A 20,473-nucleotide genomic window follows, 5' to 3' on the forward strand; every position below is an offset into this window, starting at 1 on the left:
TGGACAGGGAGCTTACAGCTATCAAATGAGTAAGTATAGCTAAACGATTGTATAAGTCAAGGTGTGCTTACGAACTGAGAAAGTGTAAAGGAAGAGCACGGGGTGTCTTGGACAAGAGTACAAAAGGCACCTGATTCAGACTGGGGTTCAGGGAATGCCTTTTGAGGAACTGACGTTTATGTGTAGCCTTCAAGGATAGTCGGAGTTGGAGACATATGGAGAAAAGGGTCTCCTAGAAAGAGGGAAGGGCGTATGTGGAAGCAGAGTGCGTTCAGTGCCTTTCTGTGGGTAGAACCAGGCATTCCCTGCAGGCACCTGCAGCCAGTGCCCAGCCTAGGGCTTGGGGACACGGCCGAACAGGGACACCCCATGCAAAGACCTCCTGAGGCAGGAAAGAACTTGATGGTTTGAGGAACTGAAGAAGAGTGTATTAAGTAAGAGGCAGAGTGGTCCCAAATGAGGTTAGAGAGGCAGGCAGGCCAAACGGTACAGGGCCCTGTTGGCCGTGTTAGGGATTTTAGATTTCATTCTGAGTGCATGAAAGTTAAATCCACGCTAATCACAGCCCACTAGGCTGTGCGTGATTTGACCTCCCAGCCCACGAGCTCTCTCTCTCTCTCTCTAATTCTCCATAACCCTTGTTTTCTACCTTTTTTCCCTCCATACTTACCAGTTAATTTTTCATTAGCTTCCTCCTTAATGAAATCACAGGGTCCTTGACACTGTCTTACACACTTCTATTGGGCACATACCTCGATCAAAGCAGGTCCTCGATGGATAGTTTTTGTTTTCTTTCCATTCTAATACATTAGGCTTTGGTCCTTTCGAATTGGCACAAGGTCTGGAAACGTACCCAGCTGTCATAATATTAGGAAAAAATATATAACATTTATTAAGCACTTACTGTATGCTGACACTGTGTCAACAACTTTATGTGCATTATCTCATTTAATCTTCAAAACAGCTTCTTGAAATAGATATTGTTATTGTCCATATTTTATAGCAGAGTCCCAGCACTTGCGATCCAGTTGGGAATCCAGGTCTTTGATGCCCAGCATTGTATTATTAACCACTGGGCCAAACTATTTAAAGATGGGATTCAGTTATTCATTGAAAGATGAGATCTACTTTGATTACGTCATTGCAGAGATAACAATGGTGCAATAAATACCTATATAATGCAATAAAAAGAGAGAGAGAAAGGCTATACTATGAATATCTACTTATTTACACTGACTTTTGCATATTACTTAGCATAACTTTTTTTTTTTTTGTAAAGTTGGTTTGTACTCAAAAGAATCGTCTATAGAGTCAAAGCAGATCCTAATGTTTCTGGAAAGAATGAGCACTGCACCAGTGCCCAGGTCTGTATGTACCAACCAATAAATGACAACGTCATTCTCTGGGATGGACAATAGACAAGATCATCTGAGAAGTAACCAACCAAACAAGCAAACGAAACCAGTGGGGGAAAGATTACAAGTCAACAGGAGAAAATTGCAGTCAGATCGGAAAAGAGTATTCCAGTTTTCTGAGAATTCAGGAGACATATTGACTCTCTTTTTTTTTCTCTTCCTCATATTTGTAACTCTTAATCACTGTAATTAGTGACAATTGCCTCTTCCCACTTTGGCTCAAAAGTCCCTTGAACTTATGAAGTGCTTGGGCCAGTCCATCCATTCATCCAAAGTATGCTGAGTATCTCTAAGGAGCTATATGAGAGACCAGAGGCACAAAATGGGGTCCTTCTCCTTAGGGAAGAAAGATGGACAGTATAGAAGAGGTTTATACATGACTCTAATGACTGCAAAGTCAGTGTCAGAGTGCCATGTCCCTGCCATGGGCTATTGGAATTCACAGAAAGGAGGCTGGAGTGAAAGATGAGCCTGGAGCTGGCAGCAACTGAGAGCGTGCAGTGAGACTGGGCTGCAGGAGAGTGGAGAAAGGAACATATGAGCTGGAGATTTAGGACCAGAGCAAAGGTGGAGACAAGATGGAGTCAAGTTTGAGAGGCAGACAATGTCCGGCTGGCCCCATCAGCTCGGCGGGGATTCTTGGTCCTGGGGGGGCCTGGGTCATGTCAGGACTCAGCCAGGGAGGGCCCGGGCTTTCACCCCAGACGTTCTCCCCCAACCTAGTCTCACTGCTCTCTCTTGGGTTGCTGCCAGCACTGGCCACGTAGGGTGCTTGCTAGGGCTGATGGGAGTGATGACAGAGCTCAAGTGGGCAGGCTTTGGCCTAATCAGGGTGGGAGGCGAGAGTGACAGGACACTGCAGGGACTGTGCCTATGGGTGCCAAGGAGGAGGTGGGCAGGTCTCAGCTAGCATGGGTTTCTGGCCCATCTGTGACTGCGAGCTCTGTCCATCCCTCTGTTTTTAGGACAGTAACTGGCTATGCTTAGTTAAAAAGGAAACCCAAGAAACAGGACTGAGCTTGTCTGAGATAGCACCTCTCTCTCATATGGGTTCAGAAGTCATATATAAATATGGATAAGGTAACTGGAGGCTATGCTTTCCATGCCTAGAGGAGGCACGCCTTTACATCTACCTAAAGCCCAACAAAATACGGTGGTATAGGCCTAGGAGAGGTCAGGGGTAAAATTCTGTTTAATTCTCAGAGTTCATCGCTTATATTCTCACTATTATTAATATTTCTCTCCTATGCCTAAGGTAGAGGGGTCAACAGAGCAAAGCATGGGCCTGAGGGTCACAGTTGAAAAACATGATACCGTATCACTTTTGGATGAACTGACCATCATTTATAGCAGCACTTTCCAGAGCGTGGTATGTGGCCTGAGATCTGCTGTGTCAGAATCATGGGGTGTGGTAGTGCAGCTTTTAGAAACGTACATCTCTGAACCCCACCCCAGCTCTGTTTTCTACTTTCTGCTGCTGAGGCCCAAGAAGCCCCAATTTATTTTATTTTATTTTAAGATTTTATTTATTTATTTGACAGAGAGAGAGAGATAGTGAGAGCAGGAACACAAGCAGAGGGAGTGGGAGAGGGAGAAGCAGGCTTCCTGCTGAGCAGGGAGCCCGATGCAGGGCTCGATCCCAGGTCCCTGGGATCATGACCTGAGCCGAAGGCAGACGCTTAATGACTGAGCCACCCAGGCACCCCGAGGAAGCCCCATTTTAGCCTGTGATTTAAATGCATGCTGAAGTTTAGGAATCACTGCTAGGGGCTCATGCTCCAGGAGTAGGAAAACTTACTAATATCACAAAGCCATTAGGTCTCACCATCATTAATTTTGAATGATAGACAAGGGAACATTTAAATCAACATTTTGATTGCACTAAGTAGGGCAGAGTGGCTTATATGTCTACATTTCAAAAATGACCTTGTCTAATGAATTGAAGGCAATAGACAAAAGCCAAGTGACTTTGCAGAAGGATTGGCCTGTTTAAGCATTGCAGGAAAGCTCAGATGAGTCATCACATAAACACTGATGATGATGTCTTTCATCCTAAGCCTTCCCTAGTCTCGGCCAAAATCCAAGGAAAGGAGAGAAAACTGCCCTAGGGGCAGGTGGTGCTGTTTGTTGCCTGCCCCTCCACCCCCAGTCACCAGGGGCACTCCACAGAGCAGCTTCTGTGCTGTGACCAATACGCTTAGCCTTAAAGGAACCGAGGTGGTTAGGAGCAGAGGGCAAGAAAGGGAATGGGGAGCATGTGAGAAGGTTAAGGAGGGAAGAATGAATCGGCAAAGAAAGTCCTCAAGGAAGTTATAACAAGAAAGGAAATCCGAGCAGAAGCCACAGATGCCGGGAACAGTGGAGGGGGACATAGGAATGAAGAGAAAATGAGAGAAGCAACCACAGAAGAGGAAGCAGAGGGATTTACAACACAGACTGTAGAGCCAAATAGATCCAGGCTCACTCCACCAAGAAAACAAGAAATCTTAAAGGTATGTGCACCAAAGAACAGAACGGCAAAATATGTGCAACAAAAACTGATAGAACTGAAAGGAAAAGTAGACAAATTCCTAAGATTGAGAACAAAGCATAGAGGTCCACTTTTACTACCTTTATTCAATATAATGCTGGAAGTTCTTGTCAGTGCAGTAAGGAAACACAAAAAAATAAAAGGCATACAGGTTGTCCATATTTGTAAATGACAGAATTGTCTACATAGAAAATCCAAGGGAATCTGCAAAAACAAAACAGAAACCTCTTAGAATTAATAATAGTTTAGCAGGGTTGCAAGATACAAAATAAACATGCACAAACCAATTATATATCTATTTACTGGCAATAAACACATGGACACCAAAATTTAAAATACAATACTATTAAAATCACTCAAAACATTTAAACACTTAGGTAGAAACCCAACAAAACATGCACAAGACTTGTATGCTAACAACTACATAATGCTGATGAGAGAAGTCAAAGAAGATCTAACTAAATGTTCATGAGTTGAAAGACACCATAGTAAATATGTCAATTCTCCCTAAGTTAACATACAGATTTAAAGATTCAATGCAATTGCTGTGAAAATCCTAGAAAGATTTTTTGTAATTACACACAAAATTATTCTGAAGTTTATATGGAAATGCAAAGGAACTAAACTTGCTAAAGCTATTTTGAAAAAGAAGATCATGTGGGAGGTGCCTGGCTGGCTCAGTCAGGGAAGCATGCAACTCTTGATCCCAGGGTTGTGAGTTCAAGACCCACGTTGGGTGCAGAGATTACATAAAAATAAAATCTTAAAAAAAAAAAAAAAAAAGAATTGTGTGGGAAGAGGCAGTCTACTCACCTTCAAGGTCTATTATATAGTGACTGTAATCAAGACCATGTGATATTGGCAGACAGAAGAGAGAAAGCAGCAATAGATCCACATAATTATGTCAACTGATCTTTGACAAAGGTGCAAAAGCAATTCAGTGGAGGAGAGATAGACTTTTTAACAGTGGTGCTGGGCAAAAAGAAAAAAAAAAAAAGAACTTCAACATAAATCTCACACCTTACCAAAATATAGCTGAAAATGGATCATGAACTTAAAAGTAAAATTAAAATTAAAACTATACAAATTTTAGAAAAAGAGGACACCTGGGTGGCTCAGTTGGTTAAGCATCTGATTCTTGATTTTGGCTCAGGTCATGATCTCAGGGTCCTGGGATTGAGCCCTGCATCGGGCTCCCCACTCAGTGGAGAGTCTGCTTCAGGATTCTCTCTCTCCCTCTGCCCCTGCCCCTGCTTGCTCATGCATGCCTGCACGCACTCTCTCTCTCTAACATAAATAAATAAATCTTTCACAAAAAATTTTTAGAAAATGAGTTAGGAGAAAATTTCAAGATATAGGGCCAAACAAAGAGTTCTTAGACTTAACACTAAAGGCGCAATCCATAAATGGAGAAGCTGATAAATTGGACTTGATCAAAATTAAAAACTTTTCTTCTGTGAAAGACCCTATTAAAAAGATAAAAAAGCTACAGAGTGAGAGAAATATTCATGAACCACATCTCTGACAAAAGACTAATATTAAAAAGCTCTCAAAACTCAACAACCAAAAAGCAACCCATTTACACATGAAAAAGTGCTCAACATCACTCGGCATCAGGGAAATACAAATCAAAACCTCAATGAGATACCACCTCACACCAGTCAGAATGGCTAAAATTAACAAGTCGGGAAACGACAAATGTTGGAGAGGATGCGGAGAAAAGGGAACCCTCCTACACTGTTGGTGGGAATGCAAGCTGGTGCAGCCACTCTGGAAAACAGTATGAAGGTTCCTCAAGAAGTTGGAAATAGAGCTACCCTATGACCCAGCAATTGCACTACTGGGTATTTACCCCAAAGATACAAATGTGGGGATCCGAAGGGGCACATGCACCTCAATGTTTATAGCAGCAATGTCCACAATAGGCAAACTATGGTAAGAGCCTAGATGTCCATCAACAGATGAATGGATAAAGAAGATGTGGTATATATCTACAATGGAATATTATGCAGCCATCAAAAAATGAAATCTTGGAATTTGCAACGACGTGAATGGAACTAGAGGGTATTATGCTAAGCGAAATAAGTCAATCAGAGAAAGATAAGTATCATATGATCTCACTGATATGAAAAATTTGAGAAACAAGACAGAAGATTATAGGGGAAGGGAGGGAAAAATGAAACAAGATGAAAACGGAGTGGGAGACAAACCATAAGAGACTCTTAATCTCAGGAAACAAACTGAGGGTTGCTGGAGGGGAGAAGGGTGGGAGAGATGGGGTGGCTGGGTGATGGACATTGGGGAGGGTATGTGCTATGGTGAGCACTGTGAATTGTGTAAGACTGATGAATCACAGACCTGTACCCCTGAAACAAATAATACATTATATGTTAAAAAAAAACAAAAAACTCATTTCGTAAAGAGGCAAAAACCTAAACAAGAATTTCATGGAAAAGAAGATACAGATGTCAAATAAGTACATGAAAAAATGTTCGGCCTCATTAGACATTAGGGAAATGCAAATTAAAACCAAAATGAAATATCACTACACATCTGTTAAAATGGCTAAAATTAAAAATAGTGATAACTCCAAATGCTGGCAAGGATGTGGAAGAACTGAATCACTCATCACTACATTGCTGGTGGGAATGTAACATGGCACAGCTACTCAGGAAGACAGTTCAGCAGTTTCTTTAAATATTAAACCTGCAATTACTATACTCAGCAATCACACCCCTGATCATGTTTCCTAGAGTAATTAAAACCAACCTTCACAAAAAACCTGTACACTTATGGTTGTAGCAGTTTTGTTCATGATAGCCAAAAACTTTAAACAACCCAGATGTCCTTAAATGTATGAATAATTGACCAAACCATAGTACCTCCATGCCATGGAAATACTACTCAGCAATTTAAAAAACAAATGACCTTTTGATATGCACAAAAATCTCAATGAATCTCCAAAGAAATATGATGGTTAAAGAAGCTAATCCCAAAATGTTACATACTACATGATTCAACTTATGTAACATTCTTGAAGTGAAAAGGTTATAGAAATCTTTTTAAGAAGGGGATGAGGGCGGGAGCAAGCAGATATGACTATAAAGGGTTAACATGAGGGGTTCTTGTGGTTATGGATATATTCTGTATCTTGACCATCTCAGTGCCAAAGTCTAGTTTGTGATATTGTATTACAGTTTCGCAAGATGTTACTTCGGGGGAAACTGGGTAAAACGTACAAGGGATCTCTGTATTACTTCTTAGAATTGCACGGTGATCTAAAATTACCTTTTTAAAAAAGTTTAAAGAAAAGTGCTATTAATATTTCATGATCTCTCTAGTAGTTTCTCCACTGTTTTTATTTAAGCACCCATTCACCAAATGGCAAGACCTAGACCTCAGTCAGTTAGGCCTCCCTGCTTCCTTAGATCTGAGTTTCAGGGAGGTTAACATGATGCCAGTTCCGCGTTTGGTGTCATCATCTGTGCTGGTGTCCACCCAGAGTAGCTTCCAGCCATCAGTCCACCTAGGACACTGCTGCACCCTCTTCCCCGTTGTGGCTACTGGTTCCGTTCCAATGTACCACCAGTTCTTCCTCTCAGTGGGCTGTGGGAACACTTCAGAAGCCATCTTGGGTCTATCTGCACTGAACACTCCCAGTGCACATTACTACTTCACAAGCCCAGGGGCTGGGACAGCTCAAGAACAGTGCTTGGGTACTGGGGACACCGGTCTTCTTTGTTTTCAGTTTCCTCAGCTTTTCTGGCATTCCTCAGCTTTTTCAAGGGTGAGAGGGAGTATTTAGATGGGGCACGGTTAAGTGACCACACAGGGCACGTTGTGAACTCGTGTCCCCACCTGACTCCAGGTTCAGTTGGTGGCTAGCGAAGGGCTCTGGGCCCCTTGTCATGTATCCCCGGTCATCCAAGTACTCTTTGCTTCCTTTTTGATTCTTCTCTCCCCCAATTCTAAGTTTATCCACCCTGAAAGCAGAATACAGTGGATTTATTCTTCCAAATCCTGTATCTTAGGTCTGATCCTCACATTTTCTCTCTTTGGTTCTCAGCCTTCTGCTAAACCATCCTTCTCCTGGGGGATAGCATGGAATCCCTTTGTTGCTGCTTGAATTGGTCAGATTAGCAGGACTTATGGAAGAAAATCCTCTTGTTATTACACCATAATATTATCCCATGATTTTTCTACCATCTTTCTGCCCTTGGTCTGCTCACCGTCTGGTTTGTCTTTTCCTTCAGCTTGTGGCCCAGGTCCTGGAACATAAAGATATAGGCTTTGTGATGGTGGATGCCAAGAAAGAAGCCAAGCTTGCCAAGAAACTGGGTAAGTAGGACTTTTTGAGGTATACCTGGAAAAACAAATGTGTCTCTCAAAAAAAAAAAAAACAAAACAGTTTCATTTCTTCATGCATGATAACTGGACTATTTTTAAATAAATACGAAATGATTCTGCACACCTTAGTCTTGGGATGGGGAAGAGTTTCATGAAAGCAGTATTGGCCTGAATTGAATGATTTCACATGAAAGATCTAATATAGCTTTGTGTCATTGTAGAAACTGACACCAGAGTCAAACCTTTCTTTTTGGCTCCTAGAGCGGGTTAAAAGCCTAGCCTCTTTATCTCACTGCCATGGTGATCTCTCTGGGGGAGAGAAAAATCTCTTCTCCCATCACCAATTATTTCCTTACCTCTTGGCTGAAGCAGCCAACACAAGATAGCATGAATAGTAGTGACTCTGAGGTCCCAGTGGTTTCTAAATGTAAAGCTAAACCCCAGCTGGGCATTATCATTGAGGGTGAGGGGGAGGATTTAGATGAGGCATGGTGAAGTGACCGCACAGTGCATGTTGTGATCTCTTGTGTCCGTTATGTCATGCTTAAGTGCAAGTGCACTTTAAGACTCTCACACCCCAAATCCCAAGGAGAGAGAATATGGGGAGCCCCTCTGCTTTCTGAACACCCACACACAGGTAGTAGCCATTTTGCCTTTTCTGCATGACCAGTGAAGAATGGCTATTTAAAAATAGCAGGAGGTTATAAAACAGGACCTTTGAAGAAAGGTTAATTGGATTTGGAGTAGTAAACACAGGGGGAAAAAAAGATTAGTAGTGGCGTCAGGTACATGAAAGGTCATTATCTTAAGGCATTACAAACAATTGTCCTCTATATTCAAGAAGACCAGCTTTTTTTTTTTTTTTAAGATTTAAATTTTTTGAGACTGTATTTAGGTTAGACACAAAGAAGTCATGACTATAAAATGATAATGAATTATTAAGAATGTCTGTGGTATCTTTTCCCTGGAGACAAATTAAGGAATATGTTTTCCCTTTGAGCAGGAGAACAAAGTATGTTAAATTCTTTCCCTAGTCAAAAGCAATTCAGTGCCTTGTTTCTCTTCCTCCAGAACCTATTGGTTCCCTAGTTTTCTTTCCTATTGTTTTCATGGGAAGCTGAATTTGGGAGAATTTCCAGTAAATTTAGTTAGAAGAAAACACTAGTATTCCAGTGATCTAAAAATTGAGCGGGGGGACAAGCTGGGCAAGCTTTCATAAGAATGGACCAGTGGTTATTCTCCTAGTGATGGAGCTTGAAAAATCTACATGAACTTTTCTCCAAAAGCTCAGCCTGGAGGAATTGGGGCAGGTTCTTTTGGACTATTTGGTTCTCGGAGTTTACAGGACAGTTGTATTTTGTGAATCTACACCTTCATCTTCATCCTCTCTTCCATTTGCCTGAGTTTCATCTCCATCAGGCTATGCCTGAACTACTACAAAAGCCTAACTGAGCTCACTTAGAGCAAAATCCAACATCGGGACATCGGCTGATGTTCCCAAGGTACCCTTCATGATCGGTCACTGCTGGCCTCAAGGATACCTGGTACATCAGTCCTTTGGATTTACAAATGGTGCTCCAGGGTGTGCCCAGGCTCTTCACATGCGCCCTTCACAGCAGGCAGTGGGCCAGACTCCTTTCCCCTAGAGGTTTTGCAGGAGAGTTCATTTGGAGAAAGCATTCTCTAGCTAATAGAGAGCTTGGAAACAATTAGTCTAAGGAATTAAGGATGCCATGCGGTTGGACTAAATGCCAGCCTCAGTTATTTAGCATTCCTAGGGGGAAACACAGTTTTCCAGCAAACATTTGTTAAAGCACACAGTATTACGCCAGGAGCAATGGAGGGTAGAAGAATGCAGAACCTTCCCTTGTGGCATTATCAGCTAACTGGGAAAAGAAGATGTGCAGAATTCAGCTACGATAGAAAAGTAAGCCGTTCATCCTAGCCACGGACATTTATGGGGTGCCTAATGTGTCCAGGCTCTGTGCAAGATCCTGGGGTGCCAAGGGGAGAGTGGTTCTGCCTTTGGAGAGCTTACTGTTCCAGTGAGTACTGTAAATGGAGCCAAGAGAAGAGCAGTAGTGGCAAGAGGGTGGCCTTCTTGGGAAAAATGAGTCCTAAGCTGAGACTCGAAGGAACTGACCAGGATGGGGGAATGGGGGTAGAAGTCACTCCAAATTTGGGGAACCAGGAGAACATCTGTGACTTTTCCTTTACACACCCTTTCACATCAGCACCGGGGCAAGAAGCAAGGAAGCTGCACAGAGGATTAAGATAGCAGGTCTACCCAGGGGAGAATGTGAAGGGTGGGACTGGTGTTAGGTTGTGGAAGGATTGGAATGCCTAGCTAAGGAGTCAAGTGGGCAGGGGGCATTGAAACTTTTGGCAGGGAGAATAGGGCTGGCAGTATTTTTGGAAAATTAAAGCAATTGTAGGGTAGAGAATAGATTTTTCTTTCAAATTGAAGTCCAGGTGGAGCTGTTGGTTCTTGACGATTTCAATTTAAGTGTGTACTTTGGGAGCCCTTTACAGGGGTGGTTTCAAGGGAACTGATCCTAAGTTGAATGCTAGCCCCACTGATCCTGACCCCACTGTCATCCAGGGATCCTGATCCAGACCTCAGCCCACAGGATGGCTCTTCTTGCATCAGGATGACCTTGTCTTGGGGACTCTGTTTCTTCCAGGTTTTGATGAAGAAGGAAGTCTGTATGTTCTTAAGGGTGATCGCACGATTGAGTTTGATGGCGAGTTTGCAGCTGACGTCCTGGTGGAATTTCTCCTGGATGTAAGCATTTATGCACAGTGTCCCTGCGTGGAGCTGTTTGGGTTCAGATATAGGGGGAAGTGAAATCCCAAAGTAAGAACAGAGAAGCTGGGTAATCTGTCCTGGTCTAAGACCGATTTCTCGGGCTTCACAAAAAACTAAGGAGTGCCTACTCCACAGTGCTATTTTCTTCTACTGGGAAGCTGGTCCTTAAGTTACCTTAGAAACTATTTTATTAGTGACCAGAGGGAGTACCAGCTAGCACAGAGTGGCCTGGTGCCTTTTCCTCACAGCCTCAAAAACCCAGAGAGAGTGAGTCAGAAGTGAGTTGAAGACCACCTCCTGCAAAAAAAGCACCCGCAGACTCTGCTCGGCTCTCTCATGAACCCATCCCTGCAAGCCCTAAAAAAAAGTGAGGGAGGCAACAGAAAATTCTGAGCCCATCTCTTTCAGCTAAGTGGAGGCTTTTAGATGCACATAACAGAAACCATGCTCAACTACCTGACACAAAAAGCACAAATGGAAGAGCAGAGGGAGGGCAGATTTTAGACTGATAAATCACAGATAGTGCTCTTTTCAGTGTGTTGGCTTTTTCCTCAAGCTGACTCTTCACGTTGGTTTTAAGATAACCAGTGATTGGAGCTGATATGTCACATCTCCTCATTCATATCCAATCGGGGGTGAGGGGTGGGGGAGAGGATCTGGCTTCCATTGTTCTCTTAAAAGGAAAGGAGAATTTCCCCAAAGCTTTCAGCAAATCTACCCTGAAGAGTCATTGGCCAGAATTGGGTCACATGCCATTTCTAAACCAGTAACGGACAAGAGAAATAGAATTGCCTAGTCTCCTGTGAATTGTGCAAGACTGTTGAATCTCAGATCTGTACCTCTGAAACAAATAATGCAATATATGTTAAGAAAGAAAAAAAGAAGAAGAAGAATGTAGCAGGAGGGGAAGAATGAAGGGGGGGGAATCGGAGGGGGAGAAGAACCATGAGAGACAATGGACTCTGAAAAACAAACTGAGGGTTCTAGAGGGGAGGGGGTTGGGAGGATGGGTTAGCCTGGTGATGGGTATTGAGGAGGGCACGTTCTGCATGGAGCACTGGGTGTTATGCACAAACAATGAATCATGGAACACTATATCTAAAACTAATGATGTAATGTATGGGGATTAACATAACAATAAAAAAATTTAAAAAAAAATAGAATTGCCTAGTTTCGGCCTACCCCTTGAGTTAAGCTACCTCCTCAGAAGGCACTGCTGCTGTGCACTCTGGGGGAGGATAGGGTCCACAGCTTCCTGCCAAAGTGTCCTACATGTGTGCCTGATGTCCCCGCGGTGCAGGGAACAGTTCTCTTACTGGAACATATTTCATATGCGTGTGTGTGGCATTCCAGCTAATTGAAGATCCCGTGGAGATCATCAACAGCAAACTGGAAGTCCAAGCCTTCGAACGCATTGAGGACCGGATCAAACTCATTGGCTTTTTCAAGAGTGAGGACTCGGAGTGTAAGTTGTCTGTCAGCCCCACTTGTGAGTCTAAAGGCTAGATTCCCAACCAGATATGTTAGAATGTTGCCCATAAAGATGAGGGGCCATCAGCATATCCAGTGCTGGGTGGAATAGAGGAAGAATTGTCCTTGCACCCTGTGTAATGGGACACATCTGCCAAAAGTATGCAAAGCAGGCAGGGATGCTGGAAGAGCATAAAGGTTGGGCCATGTTCTCTGGTCTTGGGGGGTGTTCTACAGAAGAGAGAAACGTCTTCCTTCCCCTTTTCCACTTGCCCACCTACCAGTGGGACTCTCCCCTAGAATAGGTAAAGAGTAGGCTCTCTTCCTGATGTGGGCAGCTCCTGTGGTCACCAACTGGAGAGCTTCTCAGTCACTTGGACGGGATTAGAAGAAAATGTGGGTGGGCAGGGCTCAGCAGCTGCCACACAATGTGGAAAATCGCTGGCCAGCCCCACAGCCAACAACCAAGGCTGCCCACAATAGCACAGCCTCACCCCTGGGTGTGATCCCTTTGAACACTTTGTGGCCCCGTTTTGGGTGGGCATGAGAAAGCATCATAGCATCACCACAATCCACACTGGGGTGAGAGGGTGGAGAGCGGGAGTCAGGATGAGGAGGGACTAGGCAGGCTAACTCCTTGAGGATGTCTTTTTAAACAACTTTGGCAGCATGGCCCAATGAGGTAAGTCTTTTTCTGGAGCCTCAGCTGTGGCATAACCACAAAAGAGGATCTGGTAGCATTAGTACATGGGGGATGTGCAAAGGAGGGCTGCTTATGATGTTTCTAGAAACTCCAAAATATTTTGAAAATATTTTGAGAATTATTTGCAAAGCTGTTTCCTTACCTATGTGCCAACTGCCACCCTTGGTCTTCTCACCAGCAAGCTACCTATTTTTTCTCTCTCCTGTGACCAAACTTAGGTGTCTTCTCCTATGCTATATAAAAGCCTCTACTCACCCTCCTTAGCAGTGTGCTGGGGGAAGGTGGCTAGTCAGAGAAGTTTGCCCAGCCCTCCTTCGGGTGACTTCACTTTAATTTTTATGTTTCTTATAGATGCTGACTACTCAGGGTGCCCCACCTGCCCCATTCTTCTTTCTCCTTAACTTCCTTCTATTTCCCTTTATCCTTTTCTGTCCCCACCTCTCAATTTGTTTCATCCTCTGTTTTTCTTCCCTCCATTAAGCTCAGGATAGCAGATAAGAAGGGAAGCAAGGCAAAGATTGGGATTAAGAGCACATCTTCTGGTTCCTTTCCTCCCTACTAAGCCAATGACAAAAACAGCTCTATTTAATCAACACACGTCAGGTACCAGGGTCTATGCCAGGAACTCCATATTGATGCCTTACCTTCTTTCTCACTACTAGCCTGTAAGGCAGTTACCATATTATCAGCATTTTGATGAGGAGGAAATGACAAGAACAAAAAAGTTAAATTAACTCACTATCACATGGCTAGTAAATAAATCCTAGAGCCAAGATTTAAATCCTAGCAATCTGACTTTATGGCTTACACACTTAATGACTGTTTTGTACTTCCAAGACTACACACTTTTTCAGTTCATGGCACACACAGTTTACGTCACACACAAAATGTGGTGATGCTTGTCCAGCCCATGGGGTAAACTGGAGGGGATTTGGACTTAGTGGAAAAACAAGACAAAACATTCTTTTGCTTTCTTATACACTACTACTACTACTAACAATAATAATCATAATAAAACAAGATAATAGAAAAGTTATCAATATTGCATTGTATAAATCTTCCAAATAAAATATTTTTAGATTTCTTGAATAAGAATGTTGTACTTGCTTCTAAAACTATAGATTTTAAAACAATGACATGTAACTCCTGGTGAAGGGTTTAAATGATCTCTTTTGACGGTCACAGTCAACAAGAGACTTTGCTTGCACACGTGGATGGTGGCAAATGACAAGGCAACGGTAATTGCTTTTCCTTTGATTGATGAGCGGTCTTTTCTTACCACTGAACAGAATTTAGGAAATCTGATCTCTAAATTGTCCTTCAAGGGCATGAGCATTGTTTCAGTCCTAATGGCTATTACTTTCGTTTTCATCGACAAATGAAGTATTCTTACGATAATTTGAATAGATTTCAAATTCAATCAAAGTTTTCCATATTATATATTTCAAAAATAATAAGGAGGCATTTCCTTAAGAATACACAGATAGAGTTCTACTGGTCTTACCGTTTTTTTCTGGAGATTTAAATAATAAAATCACTAGTGAGCCATTTCAACTTCCTTTTTTTTTTTTTTTTAAGATTTTATTTATTTATTTGAGAGAGCGAGAATGAGAGAGAGAGAAAGCATATGAGAGGGAGGAGGGTCAGAGGGAGAAGCAGACTCCCTGCTGAGCAGGAAGCCCGATGCGGGACTCGATCCCGGGACTCCAGGATCATGACCTGAGCCGAAGGCAGTCGCTTAACCAACTGAGCCACCCAGGCGCCCTCAACTTCCTTTTTAAGGTTGAATTTTTATCTTTAAATTGACAAACTTTGTCTTTAAGAAAGTCTAATACCAGATCATGTTAGTAATACTGATTATGATGATGATGAACATGATAAAAAATAGCAATCATACATTCATTCCATTGACGTTCGTAGATAAAATGAACAAACAAACAAAAAAACCTGAATATTTTACAGTATCACAAACCAAAAAACATCACTGATGACAAACTATCTTGGACCTATAGTCACAATCACACCAACTGAGAAGACCTGGTGAGGAAGTCAGGGGAGCTGCCTCTCCAAGGATTTCTCTAGCTGTCATGCTTGCTGACATCTCAGGCAGAAAACAATTGTTATAGAATACAAAAAGTTTATACTTCAGATATAATATTAACTACTGTAAAATTTTGAATGTTGTAGAAAACATGGAGAAAGTTTTATCACCACAAAAAATGTATGGCTGTTACACACTGACTGAAAACATCATGATGTTCTATCAGGCATCCATGTCTCTCTGTTTCTTCTTGCCCTCCAAAAGAGCCCAGGGCCTGTGGGTGGGGAGTTGGTAAGGTACGCAGGGAAGCAGTCGTGAAGAATCCTGTATTTCTGCTGTAGTATGAGGGTGATTGGTCAAGGAAGTTTAAAGGTACAGAGGCACTGGCTTTACGAAATGATCCCAAGCTAACCTGTAGAGCAAGAACAACAGAAGGACAGTGGAGAATTGGAGGGCTTGAACACATAGGTAGACTGGAATGGTTTGGGAGAAAAGGCTCCTAAGAGATTTGGGATCAGATTAGAAAAGACTTGGAAGAACTGGGGGGCTACATCTTCCAAGGAAGTTGGGTATGAAGGTTCACATCCAGCTTGAGCACGTAGCTGTGGAGCTAGTGTTGAGAGAGGGTGACAGGAACTTCCTGCAGGAGCTCAGCTGATAGTTAAGAATGCCAAACTGGGGGAAATCTGGAGGTGGGGGGCCAGTATCCAGTATGGAAAACCCTGAGAGATGGGAAGAAAGGTGAGGAAATGCAGTCTGCAGTAAGCTGGAGGTTGAAGGTTAAATGTTCAGGAGCCTATTCCAGAAGGGGAAACTGGGGGTCAGACTGGAAGAGCCAAGAAGGAGCTGGTCAGCATCAGCACAGAATATGAGGGCAGGAAAAACCCGGGATCACATGAGATCAAACAGAGCAGGAGATTAGACCAGGTACCCTAGAAGACAACCACTGTTTGGGCAAGGCTAAAGGCTCAACCACAGTTTGAAACACCACCCTGGGGGATCACCTTGCTCTACCCTTTTTCATCTTAAAAGGGATACAGATTTGTTCCTTAGGTGAAGAAGGGAATTCTCTGGACACAGGTGTAGGCCATCCTTTCCAGCAGGGGAGGCATTCAAGGAGGTGGGGAGAGATTCATCGGGGACAAGGGGGTCAGGGAAGGAGGATACAGAGGATTCGGTTGGAGCCCACTGGAGCTTTAGACAGACATAAATGACTTAGGTATGGTTAACCCTTCCATTCTCTCCCACCTTCTCTCTATTCATTCTAAACCTCTCACTCATCTTCTTCCTCATCTATCCAGTTCTCTACCTCAACTCTCAGGCTATATGATATATTTTCTGATTACTCAATTACTTTTATGGGGATAAGTTTGTGTGAATGTGTATCAGTATGTACAGGCATTCTTGTAAATTTTTCAACCCCTTCTCATCTATGTTTATTGTAATTACCTCTATTCTAGCAACTATCACATTACATTGTGGTTCTTTAAGGGTCCATACCGTCCTCTGGGTTGTGTGCCTCTGAGATCAGTGTCTTTGTCTTACTCATGTTGGTGTTCTCTGAGCCAGTATTAGTCTTGAAATGTTTTTGATTGAATATTAGAAAATTCTGCATGCTCCTGGCACTCTAACAAAAGCTTATGCCTCTAATGATTAAGAGATAGGGAACTCCATAAAATGGGAAAAGGTTAATCTTCTTAAGAATGAATCAAATGATCACCAACTTTCAGGATTATAGATGTTATGCAGAACCACCACCACTACCACCACCATCACCACCATTCCCATTCCCATCACCTCACCTCTAAGGCTTAAATACCAGTGTTTTCACCAGGTAGCTGACAAGATGTGGTAAGGCACAGCATGGCCACGCTCATGTATCTCATGCTTAACTTGACCAGTTTGGATTCAGGTTTGGGACCAGAGTCAAGCATAGGCTTGATTAATTTTAAATCATCTTCTTAAGGAATCAGAATAAAAATGAAAACTTAAAAAGAGGGCAAGAAAAATGACGGTTTACCAAAAGGGGGACTTCTGCTAAGAAGTTTAAAGTACTTTCATGATGTCATTTTTGATTGAGGTTGCTTTACATAGTAAGGTGAATTTCCGTCTCACTTAGTGGTCATTTATAGGAAACTGTGCTTACACACTTACAACTAATGGTGAGTCTCAGTGGAATAAGTTTTTCCTTAGGTTTAGAGTCTAATATTCTATTTCTCCCTCTCTCAGTTTCCTTCACTTTCTCCTGCCCGTCTACCAATTTCTGAAAACACATAAAACTGTGGTAAAGGGTTCTTCTTTAGCTCAGTTGAATACCAGTCAATTCAAACTCCTTGGGGGGAAATTGTGGGTTTAAATAGCACTAAATAATTTTCTATCTAAACAATATCTACTAAATAATTATCCAGTCAGGATTAATTGGCTCCCCACTCTCTCTACATTATTTTAAAAGAAAAATGTCTTTAGCATGCATCTTAAAAAGTTCTTTCCTTGATCTATTTTTTTCCTCTCAGATTACAAGGCTTTTGAAGAGGCAGCTGAACACTTCCAACCTTACATCAAATTTTTTGCTACCTTCGACAAAGGGGTAAGTATCTATGAAACCCCAATTTGAATACTTTCGTAGGCACAAAAGGTTAAAATTTGAACTTTCCAGTACTTTTTTAAATTTTAGAAACATTTTCCATCTTCCATCCCTTAACATTTTCTCCAGAAGTGTTAGAAATACAGCAATAAGTCACTTTTGAATGGGAGATGAATACAAAGATGATTAATTCAGAGGAAGTAACCACATTTCTGAAAACAGCCAATGACAAGTGATGAACCACTTTTAACCACCTTGAACACTAAGAATGGGCGTGTATGAGAAGAGTGTGCCAGGACACTGGTCAGTGCTTTCTTGTCTTTAGAGCTATTCTCTCCCTTCCCAGGGATGCGTACTTCCCCCTCTGTTGGGTTAGGATGGGGGGTGGAATGGGGAGGACCATTGGTTATCTGATGCCTGGAGTGCATCTGTAAGTTACCTATTGTCTTCAAGAGATGTCATTAATGTACTCATCCGCAATTCAATTTTTCTTTCTTTCTGGATGTGGCACCTGCTTTTGTAAGCCGAAGAACATCATATATGAAGGACCTTGAATCAATGGGTAATTTATTTGGGGTTCACTGTGGGTGGAGTACTCCACTCTAATTCCAGTTACCACTAAAATGGCTACTATTTATCGAGTGCTTTCTGTGTGTTTGGTACAAATTGATACATTGTATGTATATGACCTCTAATCCTTTAAACAAATTTGGGAACCAAGAAGTCACATGTCCCATATGACAAAATAGATTTATAAAGATTAAGTAATATCCAAGGTTTCCAGTGAATTAATGGTAGTGCTGAGATCCCAGTCTATGCCCCACATGTATGCCCCTTCCTTGGTACCACACACTTAAGTAGAAGACTCTGTACTTGCCCTTGAGATATTCACTTTGCAGCCATCTAAGACCAGGAGAATGGAGGTTGGGTGAGGACTTTAGTAGAGAAGGGGAGGTACAGGGAAGCCCAAGCTGAATATATCACTGACGTTCCATTATGACAGGCCATACATCCCCATACACCCACATTCACATAAGAGACACAAATAACACACACAAAAAACATACACAACACACGTGTAAAACACCCAACACACATACAACACACACAACACACAACACACAAAATGACAAACATAAGCACATAACAAACAGGACACACACATAACACACATCTCCTCACACACACTCACACTCAAACCCACACCCACACTTATATAACACTCAGTACACACTCATTCACACTTATATCCACACCTGCACACATAAGAGTCTCTCTCTGTAGCTCACACACACACACACACACCAACTAAAAACCTTCAATCACCATATTTACTAGAACAAATAAGTCTAGGAAAAACTAAATCCTGATTACATTCAAGTAAAAGTTCATCAAGGGGTGACCTACTGAGGAGTAAGGCAGTTGGAGAGCAGGGCTCCTGGGCCTTTTTACCATGGGGAGTTCAAGTATTCTGTGAAAAACAAAAGGAAGCCTGTAGGTGCTGGAGCAGGGAAGGAGTACAACAAAAAGAGATTGTATTCCATCCTTGTATATATGTACATTGAACCACCTCTATGGATATGGCCCTGGTCTAAAAACTCTGGATTGAAAATAATCCAGAAGAGAGTCTATAATCTGAGTAATATAATCTAAATTTGAAGAAAATTTACCTTAGTTGGTTGGATTAGAATCAAGAGAGATCTTGAGCAAGAATACCACAAGCAATAATAACTATCACTTATTAAGTACTTTTTACGTGCTATGCTTTGTGCTGAGAGCTTTACATAGCTCTTTCAATCATCTCAATGTGCCCGTAAAGGAGGAATTGGTATTCTTAATCTACAGAGAATGAAACCAAGGCACCAAGAGATTAAGTGATTTACCCATGGTCATATAGTGAGTGAGTAGTGAAGCTTAATATATAATCTCAGGTCAGTGCTCTATGCTACTGTACACCAGAGAAAGAAACAATACACGTGAAGCTCTTGGCTGGAGTCTGGGACATGGTGAGCATTCAGTAAATGTTAGCTAGTCCTGTTGCACATAAAAGGCAGCCATCTAAGCCCAGGAGAATGGAGGTTGGGTGAGAACTTTAGTAGAGAAGGGGAGGTACAGGGAAGCCCAAGCTGCATACATCACTGACGTTCCATTATGACAGACCAGCAGTGACTGAGGTGGCTCCTGGGTGTTAAGAACTCATCTGAGAGAACACAACCAGGCAGACAGGCTTGGCCAAGCAACAACACCTCAGTTCTTCGAAGGTGGCCCAATGCTGAGTTCAGGGTGGTATCTGTTTTCAGACGTGCCTTCCAGCCCGACCATATGTCTTCGTGTCTGTGGCCCATGAAGAAGGTGAGGTCAGGCTATAATTAAAAACTCAGAAGCCTCTTCACTCCAAACTCTGTAAGACACTGAGTCATAAGTGTCCCTGTTCATGTAGCCTTGGATTTTATAACAGTTAAAAGGAGAAAGACACACTCTCTAGCTCTACATGGAACACAGAAAGAAGAGCAGTCACACTTAGAGGACTCAGTGCCATTTGGGACTTGAACAGTTGCACTGGTCAGTTGTGGG

The 20,473-nt window shown here is 42.3% G+C and overlaps 1 protein-coding gene across 1 annotated transcript in view; it reads left to right on the forward strand.

Annotated features, from left to right (window-relative positions):
* The window catches only part of CASQ2 (calsequestrin 2), a 62,589-nt gene that overhangs the window by 15,850 nt on the left and 26,266 nt on the right, over positions 1 to 20,473 (forward strand). The window contains exons 2-5 of the mRNA XM_036113345.2: positions 8,199 to 8,283; positions 10,977 to 11,077; positions 12,455 to 12,566; positions 17,829 to 17,902. Coding sequence (XP_035969238.1) covers positions 8,199 to 8,283; positions 10,977 to 11,077; positions 12,455 to 12,566; positions 17,829 to 17,902 — 372 coding nt within the window. The remainder of the gene's footprint in view (positions 1 to 8,198; positions 8,284 to 10,976; positions 11,078 to 12,454; positions 12,567 to 17,828; positions 17,903 to 20,473) is intronic.

This window comes from Halichoerus grypus, chromosome 5, assembly GCF_964656455.1.
Source record: "Halichoerus grypus chromosome 5, mHalGry1.hap1.1, whole genome shotgun sequence".
In the NCBI taxonomy this organism is placed as follows: domain Eukaryota; kingdom Metazoa; phylum Chordata; class Mammalia; order Carnivora; family Phocidae; genus Halichoerus; species Halichoerus grypus.